The sequence below is a fragment of the Sinocyclocheilus grahami genome, unplaced genomic scaffold (genome assembly GCF_001515645.1).
Source record: "Sinocyclocheilus grahami isolate Dianchi unplaced genomic scaffold, SAMN03320097.WGS_v1.1 scaffold847.1, whole genome shotgun sequence".
In the NCBI taxonomy this organism is placed as follows: domain Eukaryota; kingdom Metazoa; phylum Chordata; class Actinopteri; order Cypriniformes; family Cyprinidae; genus Sinocyclocheilus; species Sinocyclocheilus grahami.
The window spans coordinates 52,145-68,535 of NW_015506026.1; the positions used below are offsets into that span (position 1 = coordinate 52,145).

At 35.7% G+C, this 16,391-nt stretch overlaps 1 protein-coding gene across 1 annotated transcript in view; it reads left to right on the forward strand.

Annotated features, from left to right (window-relative positions):
* Positions 1 to 15,350, forward strand: part of LOC107562899 (gamma-aminobutyric acid receptor subunit beta-2-like) — a 54,770-nt gene extending 39,420 nt beyond the window's left edge. Inside the window, exons 5-9 of the mRNA XM_016247653.1 lie at positions 238 to 375; positions 1,767 to 1,919; positions 7,012 to 7,256; positions 13,992 to 14,135; positions 15,306 to 15,350. Of these exons, the coding sequence (XP_016103139.1) occupies positions 238 to 375; positions 1,767 to 1,919; positions 7,012 to 7,256; positions 13,992 to 14,135; positions 15,306 to 15,350 (725 nt within the window). The remainder of the gene's footprint in view (positions 1 to 237; positions 376 to 1,766; positions 1,920 to 7,011; positions 7,257 to 13,991; positions 14,136 to 15,305) is intronic.
* The last annotated feature ends 1,041 nt before the right edge of the window (positions 15,351 to 16,391 follow it).

Below are 16,391 nucleotides of genomic sequence, written 5' to 3' on the forward strand. Positions count from 1 at the left end.
TGTGTGTGTGTGTGTGTGTGTGTATGTCTGTGTGAGAGTGTGTGTGTGTGTGTGTGTGTGTGAGAGAGTGTGTGAGTAAATAAGTTGAATTAAGGAACATTTATTATTTTATTTATTTATTTTTACAATTTCTGTTTTAATTTAATGGTCATGCCAAGACTTCAGACCAACAAATGAGACCTCAATCACACGACATCCACCCATATCTGTTTTAATATCTGTCTGTTTGTCCCTCAGACGGCTACACCACAGATGATATTGAGTTTCACTGGCGAGGAGGTGACCATGCAGTAACGGGGGTTGAAAGGATAGAGCTCCCTCAGTTCTCTATAGTGGACTACAAACTCATCTCTAAAAACGTGGTGTTTTCTACAGGTAACAAAGCCAAACTACACAACACTTCTGGAATAAGCTGAGAACTGAAATAAGCATGTGATTAAGGGATAGCAAGGTGAAGTTTACTCTTTACCTTGCTGAAAAGACCAACTTGAAGCTTAAAATATTATGCAATGACTTCAAAATGATTTCAACATGCTGTGAGATTTGAAAACTGATACTTCTGACCGCTAGCGTCACACACACACCTTCATATGTATGGGTTTTCTAACACAGTAGGTTTGTCGGTGGCAAGTATTTCCAATGAGCCTGGGTTTCTAATATCTCTTACAAAGGATCTACCAGAGCATCCGGCTCTAGTGGGCAACTACTAATGTCTGGGTTTATCAACCCTCTCATTTTGGCATGGCCAGGCCTCCAGCGGCTGTAAGACGTAACCTTGACCTCAGAATGAAACACACACACACTAAAAACAAGAAACAGAGTGTTCTTATAAGTTATTTACCACAATGTTGTTTGACCACTTGATTTATTCATTGACTGCATTTTCATATTCATGAATTTGTCAAGCTAACCCTAACCATTTCCTAAATATTATAGTACAAACACAAACCTAACAAACACAAGTTCAATTCTAACAATGCATTCCAAAAAAGGCAAAAAGCAGTCCCGAAGTAGAGTTGCATTACTCTCTCATGTCGTACAGCAGGTTTGGCTGAGGTACAGAGTAACATTTGTGTTGTTCATCACTAAAAATCTTATCCTGATCTACTTTTGCGAAGGCATGCATTTCTTAAAAGCACATGAAACATGCTTCTTGACTCGGCAGCTGAGGATGTAGATGTGGAATAAGGATTTGAATTTGGTTCTCTCCCTCAATCAATGCACAGAAATCTTGGATTACAGCGCAAGAATAAACTGGATTACGTTTAGGATCATTTTATGGTGCATTTTAGGTAATCTTTTCATGTCACCACATTGCATTTGTAGTGTAATGTTAATGCACTAATTTTTATTTAAACATTTTTTAATTACTTTTTTTGGACTTCATCAACATGCAATAATGCAATTCTTGGTTTAAAGTGTTTTCCCGATCCTCTCCTCTGCTCTTCTCCTTTGTCTTTCCTATCTCCCCTTCTCTGTATTGTCCCGTTAAAGGCAATATAGAGATATATAAATATATAAATTACCTTAATAAACCGTATAAGTAATAATATGCATGTGTTTGAGCATCACTTTCATCATACAAAGCATTGATGCACAAATGTGAATATTACATATAGTAGAGTTTCTGATACAAAATTAGTTAAGTATGATTAACCGAGGAAATTGTGAGTGGGACTTATTCTGGTTCTAAAGCAAAATATAAAAAGATATTAAACTGTATAAAAAGCATTTGATAAATCTGGCTAATTGCTATTTTCATCCAGGTTCGTATCCTCGCCTCTCCCTGAGCTTTAAGCTGAAGAGAAACATTGGCTACTTCATTCTGCAGACCTACATGCCCTCCATCCTAATCACCATCCTGTCCTGGGTATCCTTCTGGATCAACTATGATGCCTCGGCTGCCAGGGTTGCTTTAGGTAGGCGCTAATCTAACAAACCTTTCTCAAAGCTCGTGACTTTTATTATGCACATATACATTCACTTCTAATGTATGAGTTAAGGCTGCAGTAAGCATGATTTGTTATGGTATTTCAGTTTGAATTCTGCTTTAAACAGTTGTTTATTTGTATATTCATCCGTCATGTCGGTATTGGATGCCTATAGAGTGGCACTGGCTGTTCTCTTGAGCCGTTCTCCATACTCAGCTGTCAGACACACTGCACGCAGCTAACCCTGGCCACCTAAGAAAAAAATTATAAGAATAAGAATACTAAAAACTCTTTGCACCAAAAGCAAAAGTAAACCATAAAAAAACATCTGCATTTTAAAAAAAATAAAAATATAATACAAATATTTTACTAAGAAAAAAAAGAATAATAATACTAAAAACTCTTTGCACCAAAAGCAAAAGTAAACCATAAAAAAAGCATCTGCATTTTTTTAAATAAAAAATAAATAAAACAAATATTTCACTAAGAAAATAAAAGAATAATAATACTAAAAACTCTTTACACCAAAACCATAAAAAACATCATCCTGTACAAAACCATTATTATTATTATTATTACATAAACAAATAATAATTATTAGTGTTAATTTTATCAGCTTTTTATCTTGTGTCAAATGTCCTATTTATTTATTTGATCATTGTTTTCAGTTTAGTCAAGTTTTAGTTGAAATCTGGGAATTTTACTCTAGTTTTATACAATTAAAACTTAGCCATATGCTGCATAATGGTTCAACTGATAATCACAATTAATTTGCTCAAAATTATAATCATGATGTCTGATCATGATTTCTGTCAATAGTAAAATGTAAGCAGAATTTTTGCACTTTCAGCTATATAATCACAAATAAAGAGAATGTTAACTCATACAGGATTTATTTACCTCATCTACTTTCCTAAATTATTCCCTTATCGAAAGTCAAGAGTGCTGATATTAATTCCAATAAATGCAAATTATATTCATGTTTTCTAGTATAACACAACACAGAAGACATTGCATTTTGGCACAATGCGTAAGTGCATTTATTCAGCAACCTCAATTGCAAACAGTAAAGTGGAGATCCATGTTTGTATTCATTACAGTTTGTCACAGAAGATTTAAGCAACCAACAGTGTAAACGTTTGACTGGCTGTACCGTATTACACTTTCATTTGAGAACTTAGCAGCTTAACTAATTTACAACTTATGTTTGTCAATGTTTCCAGCTCATAATGTTCTTTTAAACTACATTTAAGTCTTTAAATGTATTGCATGTTGATATAGTTAGTGTATATATAAGCAATTGTGCTCAAAATGATTCATTATTGGTTCCACTAGAAATTATTATGAGTAAAATATCTCTGAAGAATACTCCCATACATATATTTTTATATACTTTTTTTTTTTTAGCACACCAGTGTGACTATGAACATGAACCCAGGAATATAAATATGAGGGAAAACAAAGGCCAAATTCCCATAATTGTTCATCACAAGGAGTAAAACCAAAGAATATAGTTCTGATGTGCAGCAAAAGATTGTTGAGCTTCACGAATCAGAAAGTGGCTGTAAGAAAAGAGTTGAAGTGCTGGAAATGCCATCAGGACAATCATTGAGAATTTCCAATCAATCAATTTAATTTAACGAATCTGCCTGGAAGAGGACGTGTGTCTATATTGTCTTAAAGCAAGGCGAGAAGGACAGTTTGAGTGGCCAAAGACTCTCACAGGATCACAAATGGAGAATTGCAGAAAAAGAAGTAAGAAACACTCAATAAATAAATAAATACATAAATAAAAAGATCAAACGGCGCCTATATCACTACATGTTGTTTGGGAGGGTTTCAAGAAAAAATCAAGAAAAGAAACTGCTCTCATCCAGAAACAAACTCGTTTGCCAGACTCTACTGGATCTTCAAACGGGACTGGCTTCTATGGTCAGATAAAACTAAAAAAATGAGCTTTATAGCAGCAAACACTCAAAATGGGTTTGGTGCACACAGGGGCAAAAAATACCCAGTGTTTACAATGAAATATACTGCTGTGCCTTTAATGTTGTGAGCCTATATCTCTGCCGGAGGTCCTGGACGTCTTGTTCAGATACAAATCAAATACTAATAATAGATCAAATACCAACAGATAATACATCTAAACCTGATGGCCTCTGTTAGAAATCTTATAATGGGCCGTGTCCTTCAGGACAATGATCCAAATCAAACATCAAAATCAACACAAAAATGGATTACTGAGCTGAACCTTATAGAAAAAGAGTGGAGTGAACTGAAGAGAAGACGCATCAACATGGAGCTGGGAATCTGAAGGATCTGGAGAGATTCTGTCTGAAGGAATGGTCTCTGATCTCTTCTCAGGTATTCTCCAAACGCACTGAGAGACTCAGAGCTGTTATCTTGGCAAACGGAGGTTGCAAAAAAGTATTGAATAAAAGGGTGATGATTAATTGATTAATTGTGGCCAGTGTGTATTAAAGAAAAACATTTACGTCATAAAGAGATTCTTATTCTCCAATGAAAGGTTCGGTTTTTGTACATTTTTTAAAATATAAGATCAAAAGGATTAACAATGCAGATTTACTTTCACAGCCTTCTTTACTCATATTTACCAAGGGTATGAATAATTTTGAGCACTACTGTATATATACTGTATGTATATGTGTGTGTGTGTACTATTATTAATAATAAAAAAAATCTTTAACATTTTTGTATTAATGCAAAAATAAAGAAAAGCATTTTCTTTAATTTGCATTTTTGTACTGATTTGATTTTTGTCTTTTTTTTTACACCACACATTCTCTCTCTCTCTCTCTCTGTGTGTTTCATAAGCCTCCACTTTTTTCCCGTCATCACTGATTATGTAAGGCTAATGTAGGCAGCAGGCGTGCAGGTTTCTCACGGTGAATAACAGGGCACTCTTTGTGATTGCTGTCTGTCCTGGCCTCATTCATCCACACAAGTGCAAACCGCTGTAGCGTTGAACAGAAGGCAGAGCGAGTGTGGATGTATAGGACGAGCAGATATCACTGTTCAAAGCTGATCCTGATTAGAGTCATTAGGCATTTAAATTGCAGATGTGCATTTACATGGATAGACCTATAGGCCAATTTTCCTCTGTGTATTACCACTGTAGAGAGTATCAGCTGCATATCTCTCTGGTTTAGCCAATAACACAAGGCCGAGGAGGAGGACGGGATCTGCTGTGCTATTGGTCAAGTTTAATCATGTCTATATTGGTTCCATATGCAAGTTACTCTTTTAGCACTCAGCAGCCAAGAGAGGTGATGATGGGGAACAGAGAAGGGTGAAATATCCCTAGACAAAAAGCTTTTAGTGGTTTCCCCTTTAGCTATAGTGCTTGTTCTAATGATACAAACACAATGGAGAGTAATAACAACTCTGCCACTCATAAGCTCTACAATACCTGTCGCAGGATCTTCAGTACATTTCATGAAAACTGTCAGAATGACACTGAATGGACATTTCAGTGCATACAAAGACAACTATTTGTTAATCACCGGTTAGTTGAAGGCAGGCTTAGTGTTTCACTGATTAAGGTTATCCCACTCCGCCAGCTGAAAGCATGTCAAATCATACACTTTTAAGATTCTGAATCATCAACTGAAAGAAAAGAATGGCGATAAAGCCGCCTCACACATGCACAAATGTTTTCCTAACTTTCTAAATGAGGACACATTCGGGGTGATCTCGTTTGATATTCACAGAATGAGGTGAGAGCACTTAAACTTACAGTGTACTCATATTTAAATTGGTTGGGATAAAAATATGTCACATAATATCAATGCATGGGCAGCTTCACTTAAAAAACTTAAAGTCTTTTATGTTTGTATAACTCGAGAGATGGTCATGTATAAAACGTTTTAACACATTTCCCCCCAATCTATTTAAAAGCATGCAATCACTTTTAAAGCTAAGATACGAGTTTACAGAAAAGGGTTACACTTTATTTTGAGGGTCCATTTTAGACATTCTGTTTTCCAGTCTCTCTAGCAGTATGTTATGATCGACCGTGTCAAACGCAGCTCTGAGATCTAGTAGTTCCACATAGAAAGCACAAAGGCTGTCTTTATAGATGCTTTAGTGAATTTCAAGTTTCGTCTTCCGCCACATCCGCTCAGCTTTTCTGCGTTGTCTTTTCATACTCTGAACTGACCAAGACAAATACTGACCAAATGACACTTGCTTGCATTGATAGACATCTTTAAATAGAGCAGCTACACCTCCACCTCTCCTAACAGTCCTGCAAACACTCACGAAAGTAAAGTTAGGAGGGGCTGTTTCATAGAGGACCATTGCACTGCAGCTGTCTTCCAGCCATGTTTTGTTTAGTAACATAAAATCCAGGTTGTTTGTGGTTATTAAGTCATTGATTAGAAATAATTTATTTTTTAGTGAGCGAATGTTTAAAAATGCTAACTTGATGGCATTGCATTTTGTCTCAACAGCAATATTAGTTTAAAATAAAATAAAATAAACACCATTCAGACATGTAAACAATGTTAAAAACTTGATTTTCACCACAGTGGGTCTTTATGTAACTTTGCAGCTACAGAACACGGCAACTAACTCTCATTAATTTGCACTCTCATTCATTCTCACTCTATAAAATAAAATAAAATAAACACCATTCAGACATGTAAACAATGTTAAAAACTTGATTTTCACCACAGTGGGTCTTTATGTAACTTTGCAGCTACAGTACATGGCAACTAACTCTCATTAATTTGCACTCTCATTCATTCTCACTCTCTCTCATTAGAGTATTAATAGACTCATAAGTTAGGGTTAGTAGAATAAGTTGACATGTAGTTGAAAAGTATCAGTAGAATATCTTTCGGGGGAAATACAGTGTGAGAATATATTAAGCAGACAGTCTACTAATACTCTAATGATTGCTAGTTGACATATTTGCAAAGTTACTTATAGTTAGTCGAATGTCTAAATAAAGTGTTAGCCAGAAAAGGTTAGTATTTATGAATCCTTGTTATGGTTGCTCAACTGAATCCACTTCTTGTCATTTGCACCCTTAACAATGAATCCCTGTTGAACGCAGGTATCACCACTGTGCTGACCATGACCACCATCAACACACATTTGCGGGAGACGCTTCCAAAGATCCCGTATGTCAAAGCCATTGACATGTACCTGATGGGCTGTTTCGTCTTCGTCTTCCTGGCTCTGCTGGAGTACGCGCTGGTCAACTACATCTTCTTCGGCAGAGGACCGCAGCGGCAGAAGAGAGCTGCAGAGAAAGCCTCCATAGCCAACAATGAAAAAATGAGAATGGATCCCAACAAAGTATGTTTGAAATCCACACACTAGCAAAGTTTATAATAGCTGCACAGTAACTTACAAATTAATAAAAAGGCAAATTATAAAAATAGTGGTAACACGTTACAAGCGTTTTATTTTGAATCAGTGCTACCAGAAGAAAAAGAGCTGTGGTGTTCCCTTTTGCCAAAAAGGTAGGAAAACACCTAAAATGCACTAGGTATGATCTGACGGCTGATGAGCAGGGTTACAAAATATTCAAGAAAAAAAATACATATACTACTGAAGTTGTAACAGTTCAAATCTGGTTGAAAATATATTTAAATATATTAGTTAATGTAAAGTAACAATGTAAAATTGGGGGAAAATATATATTTTATTTTAATTTAATTGGTAACACTTTACAATAAGGTTCCATTAGTTAATGTATTAACTAACTTAACTAACTTTAAGTTAAATGTATGAACAATGAACAATATATTTATTACAGTATTTATTCATCTTTGTTGATGTTAGTTAATGAAAATACATTCGTTCATTGTTAGTTCATGTTAGTTCACAGTGCATTAACTAATGTTAACAAGCATTAGTTAAAGATTTTCGTCATGCATTAGTTAATGTTGAAATTAATATTAACTAATATGAATAAATGCTGTATTAGTATTGTTTATTCTTAGTTAATGTTAACTAAGGTAGTTAAAGGGTTAGTTCACCCAAAAATGAAAATTAGCTCATAAATTACCCTCAAGTCATCCTAGGTGTATATGACTTTCTTCTTTCAGACGAATCCAGTCGGAGTTATATTAAAAATTGTCTTTGATCTTTCAAGATGTTTAATGCCACTCAGCGAGTGTTGCATGCATCAGTTCAAAATAAGTTAAATAAAAAGCACCCTTCCATTAAAAAAAAATGTCTCACATGGCTCCGGGGGGTGAACAAAGGCCTTCTGTAGCGAATCGATGTGTTTTTGTAAGAAAAATATCCATATTCAAAACGTAATAATCACTTTAATGTTGCTTGCGCCAACAGTTGTACACGGAAGCAGTTCCGGGCGGATGACGTATGTCATGCGGCGGTGAGTCTCGTCAAAACCAAAGTTTGTTAAGAGGAGCAAAGGAAGCAAAGTTTCCTTACTTTAGCAAAGGAAAACCTGTCTCCTCTTGGCTTATATCGAAATCCTCTGACATTCTTCTTTACAAATCCTCGTTTTGTGCTTCTAATAAGTGACCATTGCTTTGTTTTGATCTCTCCGCTGCGTTTCCGCGTTCGTCACTTCTGAGCGGTGCATGCGCAGCGCTGACCTCATACATCATCCGCCGGAGCTGCTTCCGTGTAGGACTGTTGGCACACGCCAAGCTACATTAAAGTGATTATTACGTTTTGAATATGGCTATTTTTCTTACAAAAACACATCGATTCGCTACAGGAGGCCTTTGTTCACCGTTCGTCACTTCTGAGCGGTGCATGCGCAGCGCTGACCTCATACGTCATGCTCCCGGAGCTGCGTCCGTGTAGGACTGTTGGCACACGCCAAGCTACATTAAAGTGATTATTACGTTTTGAATATGGCTATTTTTCTTACAAAAACACATCGATTCGCTACAGGAGGCCTTTGTTCACCCCCTGGAGCTGTGTGAGACACTTTTTTTTATGGATGGGTGCTTTTTATTTAACTTCTTTTGGACTAAAGCAATGCAACACCCGCTGAGTGGCATTAAACAGCTTGAAAGATCAAAGACAATTTTTAATATAACTCCGACTGGATTCGTCTGAAAGAAGACAGTCATATACACCTAGGATGCCTTGAGGGTGAGTAATTTATGGGCTAATTTTCATTTTTGGGTGAACTAACCCTTAAACTATTGTTAACTAATGAACCTTATTGTAAAGTGTTAACATTTAAGTAAATTGCAAAAGCTGTATCTGTTAATATTATTTAATGGGCTTACACTAACTGAAACTAATTATGAATAATTTTATTATTATTAAATAATGTTAACAACAATTCATAAATACTGTAACAAATGTATTGTCCATTGTTACTGCATTAACTTACATTAACTAACGGGACCTTGTTTTGTTACCAAAATAGTATATTATTATTCTGAAGTAGCTCTTCAGGTCTTCTCAGAATATTTGCAAACTATTGTGCTGTCTGTGTTAAAGGGTGTTCACAAATACAATGATTAAATCACATTGCATCACTGCTGAATTATATCAAACTGAAGCAACAATCGCTGACGCTCATGTCGCTGAAAATCCCATCTCTGATTTTAAATCAATGATTTCAGGTGGTCGCTACAAATCAATGTCAGTGTCAATGCCCTCTACTTGTGAATGACTGTTTTGATTGTTCTGTCTAGTGCATATTCATATATTCACTGCAATTTCAATGTCTGACTTGATTGTAACTAACACGAGACTGCCCTATAAAATCTGTACATTTAGAGTAGTTTGATTGTTTGACAGTGAAAACCATGGTTCTTCTTTAACATAGTCGTTATTTTATGACTTCTGTTTGCAGTCATATTTGGAGGTTCTGTGGCTGTTGCAAACATCAGATATGGGCTTATGTTAGGGTTAAGGTAGTTTGTGATTTTAATATTCACTGTCAGTCAAGCCTTTTGCTTATCTATTTTTTATTCTTATAAGTACAGGCACATAAATCTACCACCATTATATCAGTAGATGGCATTTAAATTGTCGTCTGCAGGTGTTCACATAAATACAATAACCAGTCGTCATAGTCAGAATAGCCCTGTAGTGTGTGCTCACTCAGCTTTATAACATTAAACTCTCATATTTTGTTATTGTACTACTACTTTATGAGGTGACATCAGATCTAAAACATCTTAATAACAAGATGAATATACAGTGGCAAGAATATGTTTGTGAACCCTAAACGCTTTAAAGGGGTCATATGATGCGATTTCAAGTTTTCCTTTCTCTTTGGAGTGTTACAAGCTGTTGGTGAATAGATAAGATCCCTAAAGTTGCAAATATTAAAGTCTCAAACCCAAAGAGATATTCTTTATAAAAGTTAAGACTCGTCCACACCCTCCTAAAACACCTTGTTTAGACACACCCCCACATGTCTACGTCACTATGTGGGAAGATTAGCATAATGCCACCCAAATGTTCACGTAAAGAAAGAAGGCGTAACTTTTATTCTCGCTGTAGTATTGCTGCTGCCGCCGCCGCCATGTCATAAAGGCGCTGTGTTTCGTTGTGAAAGCGAAACTACTTTGTTTGGTCTTCCAAAAGAGAACATGACTAGAAATCAGTGGTTAAGTTGTATTTACAACACAGTTCCAGAACAGTTCAATCCAAATATTCAGATGTGTGCAGCACATTTTATGGAGGACTGTGTCCTGATCTTGAGAGAGTAGACTACAATGCCGGCTGTTTTGACTCACAGACTGTAAGTACCTTTTCATATTTAAAGAATTTTGCCACTGACGATTCAAACGTGAGTTTTGAGCAGCAAATGTGGGTAAAAATCAGCTGTGGCGGGTAACGCTGTCAAATCACTAGACAATTTGGCGGGTTACTTTTCGTAAATTATGTTTACTAATTAATTTCTTGAGGAAGTTCATGTAAGCCAAATCTGCACAGATTTAGTGTAAATACTGAACTCGAGGCTCATCATGATATATTAAATAAGACTAATTGCGCAGCATCTGGGCATATCTAGCTTACTTGAACATACCCAGCGATGTAGCTACTAGCCATCGGGAGCCCCGGGACATTCCCGGTGGGCTGATCGCCGAAGCGAGGGAGACCTCAAATTAGGCGCTGTTTTTAAATTACAGCCCACACGAAACTGCAAAAAGCAAGTACTCCAAAAATGTGAAGCGGCGCTACCCGGTGCATCCGCCAGCCGCGCGTTAAAGCAGAGCGGGATCAGTCTCCCGCACAGCGCTGCGCTTCCGCCACGATTTATAAGAGATAAAAACAGCGCAAATCGCTCGATCCATTCAGAAATGACACAGAATTGTGTTATACAGTTGTGTGATATGACAACATTAAAGGTTCTGCCTGAAAACAGCCACGACAAGGTCAAATGCATGTAAACAAACTGCAATGTAAACAAACTTTAATAGCTTATTTATCTTTAAATGTTTCATTCTAATTAATTTTAAGTAAAATGTTAATTCAGTAACAGCCTGAGTAAAGATAAAAACCAGTGTCTCTGTAATTTAGAGACACTTATAAATGAGGTGTTTTCCATTTACAAATATTATAAAGTTCTTAAAGGGATAGTTCACCCAAAAATTAAAACTGTCATCACTTAGGCTACTCAGCATCATGTCATTCCAAACCTGTATGAATTTCTTTCTTCTGTGGAACATAAAAGAAGATATTTTGAGAAATTCAAGAAATGTTTGTCCATACAGTAGAAATCAAGAGTAACCAAAATGGTTTAGTAACATTCTACAAAATATCGTTTGTGCTTTACAGAAGGAAGTAAGTCATACAGGTTTGGAAAGACATGAGGGTGAGGAAAGGATGACAACCCATCACTATGCAACAAATAACGGCGTGGCGGGCACACTGGTTTCCTTTGCATTGAAGCAATAACGAAAAGTCAAAAAATGCCTGAAGACTCACACCGTGTCTACACCAGATGCGACAAAATACTATAGAACCCATTATAATCTGTGATGCGGCCTACAGCACGACAAATCCCCGGCAGTAAACTGATGCCTCGTTCTATTTATGACGTAGGCCTACTGTTTGACAAAGTACAAATTATTTGCAATGGTCACTTTGTCGCATCCAGTGTGGACAGCCTCAAGCTGTTGGCTTACCTCTGGCCTTTTTTTCATAATTTATTTGTTTAATTTTTTTGGCTAGTAGAAATTATGAATGGCCGGTAACTTAAAAATGTAGTTGCCAAATTGGCTGGTGAGTGAAAAAGTTAATTTGAAACCCTGGTTTTAATGTTTTTGTCTCGGACAGGGCATCATCACAGTATGGTGAGGGGCGTAACATTTCCATCACACGCTTGAGGTATTCGGCCAATCACAACACACTGGATAGCTGGCCAATCACAGCACACCTCGCTTTTCAGACCGATGAGCTTTGTAAAAATCGACGCGTTTCAAAAAGGCGGGGCATAGAGGAGAAACAATAATGTACAGTATGTGGAAAATGTGTTTTTTTAACCTTAAACCGCATTAACACATTTCATTACACCAAATACACCAAATAATGTTCTTTTTAGCAGCATCACATGACCCCTTTAACTGGATTTCTGCACTGATTACTCATAAAATGTGGTCTGAATATAATTATAGACAAACATAATCTGACTTAACCCTCTGGTGCTGCTCTTGTGGCAGTCAAAAATTACTTTATTTTTATTTCAGTAAAATGAATGTACTATACTATGTTAGTTTGACCATTTTATGTAATATTTTGTATTTTATGGGTTTTATGGTACTAAATTATGTTAATGGAATAGTTATAATTCATTTATTACCTTTTAACCACTTTTTTAGCATAGACCTGAAAAAGAAATTTCCAACTTAAGCTGTAAATCTTGAATGCTTTGGAGAACAGACTTAAAGGGATAGTTCACCCACAAATGAAAATGATCCCATGATTTACTCACCCTCAGGGCATCTTAGGTATATCTGATGTTCCTCTTTCAGACAAACACAATCACAGTTGTATTAAAAATGGTCCTGGCTCTTCCAAACTGTATAATGGCAGTGCACCTGTTTTTGAAGTCTAAAAACTGCATCCATCCATCATAAAACTACTCCACATGGCTCCGGGGTGTTAATAAAGGCCTTCTGAAGCAAAACGATGCGTTAGTGTAAGAAAAATATAGATTTTCAAACATTTATAAACTGTAATCTCAAAACTCAATGGTTTTACCTTGTCAAAAACAGCTCTGTTCAGAGCGAGCCGTTTCGGTGCATGTCTCTTTAAATGCTAATGAGCTCTGCTCCCCCCGCCCCTCTCCTCCATGAAAGAGGAAAGGCGATTTGCAAATAATCATAAAGAAAAAACAAAAAAAAAACAGTTGTTTGTGCATTATTAGTTCAGTGAGATTGTGTTTGTCTATAATTGTGGGTTAAATTAAGATCAGACCACATTTGATGAATAATCGATGTAGAAATCCAAATATTTCAAAGGGTTCACAAACTTATTCTTGCCACTGTGAGATAAATGCAATAGATGCATATAAAACAGTTAAGAAGAAGCAGAAAAACAGCACTCAAGCTTTACAAGAGTGTTTTTATTTTATTTATTTAGTTTTGGTCCTGGTCCTATCATTATTTCAGAGAAAGCTGAGTGCTTATTTCAGGATAGTGCTATAGTTAGAGGATAAACTAATGTTTAGTTGTTTATATAATTTATAACACAGAGACCTAGGGCCAAGATTTTAGATTAGGCTTTTGTATTATTGGCATTTAGAATTGTTTTCCCCTGGATTTCTGAGTTCCTATCAGAACAGATCGTTCTTTCTTTCTTTGAATGAAAACCGCTGATATATAATAGCTCAAGTAATAACAGCACTGATAGAAACTAAGACTCTTGGTCTTTTTGTTTGTTGAAATTCTGAAGATGTTTCGCTGGTGCTCAGATGTAGTATACTGTAGCATTCTGCATTTAGGGCAGTGCTTTTCTTTGAGGCATAATCCACAAAATGCCAGCATTGCCTCACACTCTTAAAGAAGCCCAATATGTAAGTTTCACCAGCTTTCTTGAAGTGACTGCTTTGACAGTGATGATTTTGTATGCTTTCAGTGGTTGGTGGGAAATGTAGTTCAGAGAGACGATACTCTGTATGCCAGAATGAAACAGAGGGATATTGACTCCATGCATGACTCCATGTGGGAACCGATCTTTGTGGATGATGCAGCATTAGGACTAGGCGATTCAAAAAATAAGGTACTGAAAAAGTTCATCAAGAGAGTAATGGCAAACAATGCTGCAAATTTATTTGAGACCCAGCCTTTTTTTTTTTTTTTTCGATTCCTTATTTCCTCTTAAAAGTATTGTTGACCCAAGTAGAAAATTCTGTCATCATTTTAACGCTCTCATGTTGTCTAGATTATTCTATTGTATTATTATAACATTTAATTATTGCAGGTTTGCGTCATATTCTGAGTTGCATTATTTTTATTCATTTTGAGGAATACTGAATCAATTTTTTTTGTGAGTCAGATGAATTAATGCATATTCATATTTATTTTAGAACTATACAGTAGATTTCTCTCAACATGAGGACAGGAGAAAAAGAAAACTTGCGTTACTTATTTGAAAAAGTAACTCAGATATTATCTTGTATGATTTATTGGTACAATGTACTTATTGTGTTGGTGGGATGCGGTTAAAGTTAAGGACAGGTTTGGTGGGAGAGTTAGATTTTTTGATTAATTATACATGTCTCTACATAAATTTTTTTTAAAATATATAAAAATGTATGTATATAATAAGTACATTGTATCTATTAATCTGTTTTGTATCTATTGTACCTTTTTTTGTGAAGTTTTTGGCGTTTTGTGTGAGAACAGGTTGGTATTCAGGCTACTAACTTTTATCAAAGAGTCTCGTCCACAAAGTTTATTCTGCCCAAGCATTGCATGCTTACACTGAACGAGAATGACAGACTACAGTTTGCTTGTTTATTGTCTAACGTTTAGGAGGTAAATCTGACATTGACAGCACATACACATATTCTGTATTTTTGTACAGAAACATTGCATTCATTAACAGAAAATGCATGTTCAACAGAATGTTCAACTCTCCAATAACACATTATTTCACACATATAACACAAAAGATCAAAGCAGATGATACAGCAAGACTGGAAGATGTCTAGTTGAGCTGCTGCTCAACTCTTCCAGATTCAATGCTATGAACCTCTCAATCTCTGGTCAGTTCAGCAAAAATATTTTTTCTCCTTGTATAATCTGACAAAACTACTTCAAACAGTCTGTGCCATCTGCATGCAGTCTAAGGCTGAGACTCGACTCCATTCTTTCTTTCTTTCTCGATATAGGCGCTTCACACATCTTGAAGCATTGTTCATTTTCATACTGATTTTGTTCGAAAAAGCCAGCAGTTAAGGAATCTCTTGGCTTCCTCGATGAAAAAGAGTAAACAAAAATGAAGTCATTCCTTTGTGTTATGTACTGTAAATATCTCTTGTACAGGATTGTTAAAAATGCTCTTTGTATTCAGAAGAAGAGAGTAGCTCTGTGTTTACATATGAAATGAATTGAAACAGTGAATTATTGAGACGGTGGAGGGGCTCGTGGTGCAGAACCAATATCGTAATCTTATAATGAAACATGATGAAATCCATCTAAAAGAGGCGGTCAGAGCTCAGCATCCTCCGCCGGTGAGAAGGGCATATTAATATAGTTTAGCTTTACAATGCTTGAAGAAATATAAAAGCACAATACTGACCAGATTTACTTTATTTATACATTTACTTTACATTACATGACGAATTGAAGAATGATTTTCTTTATCTTTTTTTTATTTTTTATATGGTATACTGCATCTGTCATAATCATTTATGAGTATGTGTAATCCTGATGGACCTGCATGTAAGACATTTTCCATCAAGGTCTGCAATTGTATTTTTATCAACAGTCACAGAGAAAAGAACAATACGTATCATGCTCACCAATATTTCTTTGTAGTTTGGCATTTTATATAATAATCTATGTTTTCTGTACTTTTATTTTAGATGAAAAGACAACAGGGTTGACTTTTCTGAGAGAGACTGAGAGTTTAACAACACAGAATAAGTTAAAATCTCAAGGAAGTAATAATTTACATTGATTTAATATGATTCTATCATCTTATCTACCAACTCCTTCGATGATCAGTAATAACTAAATATTGAATGATCTTATGACACATTATTCATAACCAGGAAACTGTGGACTTGAAAGCATGCCAGAAATCAAGCAACTCATATTTATTACTCATGTTTAATCATGCATCCCTCACATCTGTACTGCATGCAATACTGGTACCAATTCATTCAAAACATATTTTCATATTCATATTGCTAAATCGATTCTACAAACGTTCAGAAGGAGCTAGACATAAATTAGTAGTATTTTAATATATGAAGAGATAAAATATAATATGATAATAAGCATAGCTTCTGGACTCAAGGATCAGAAA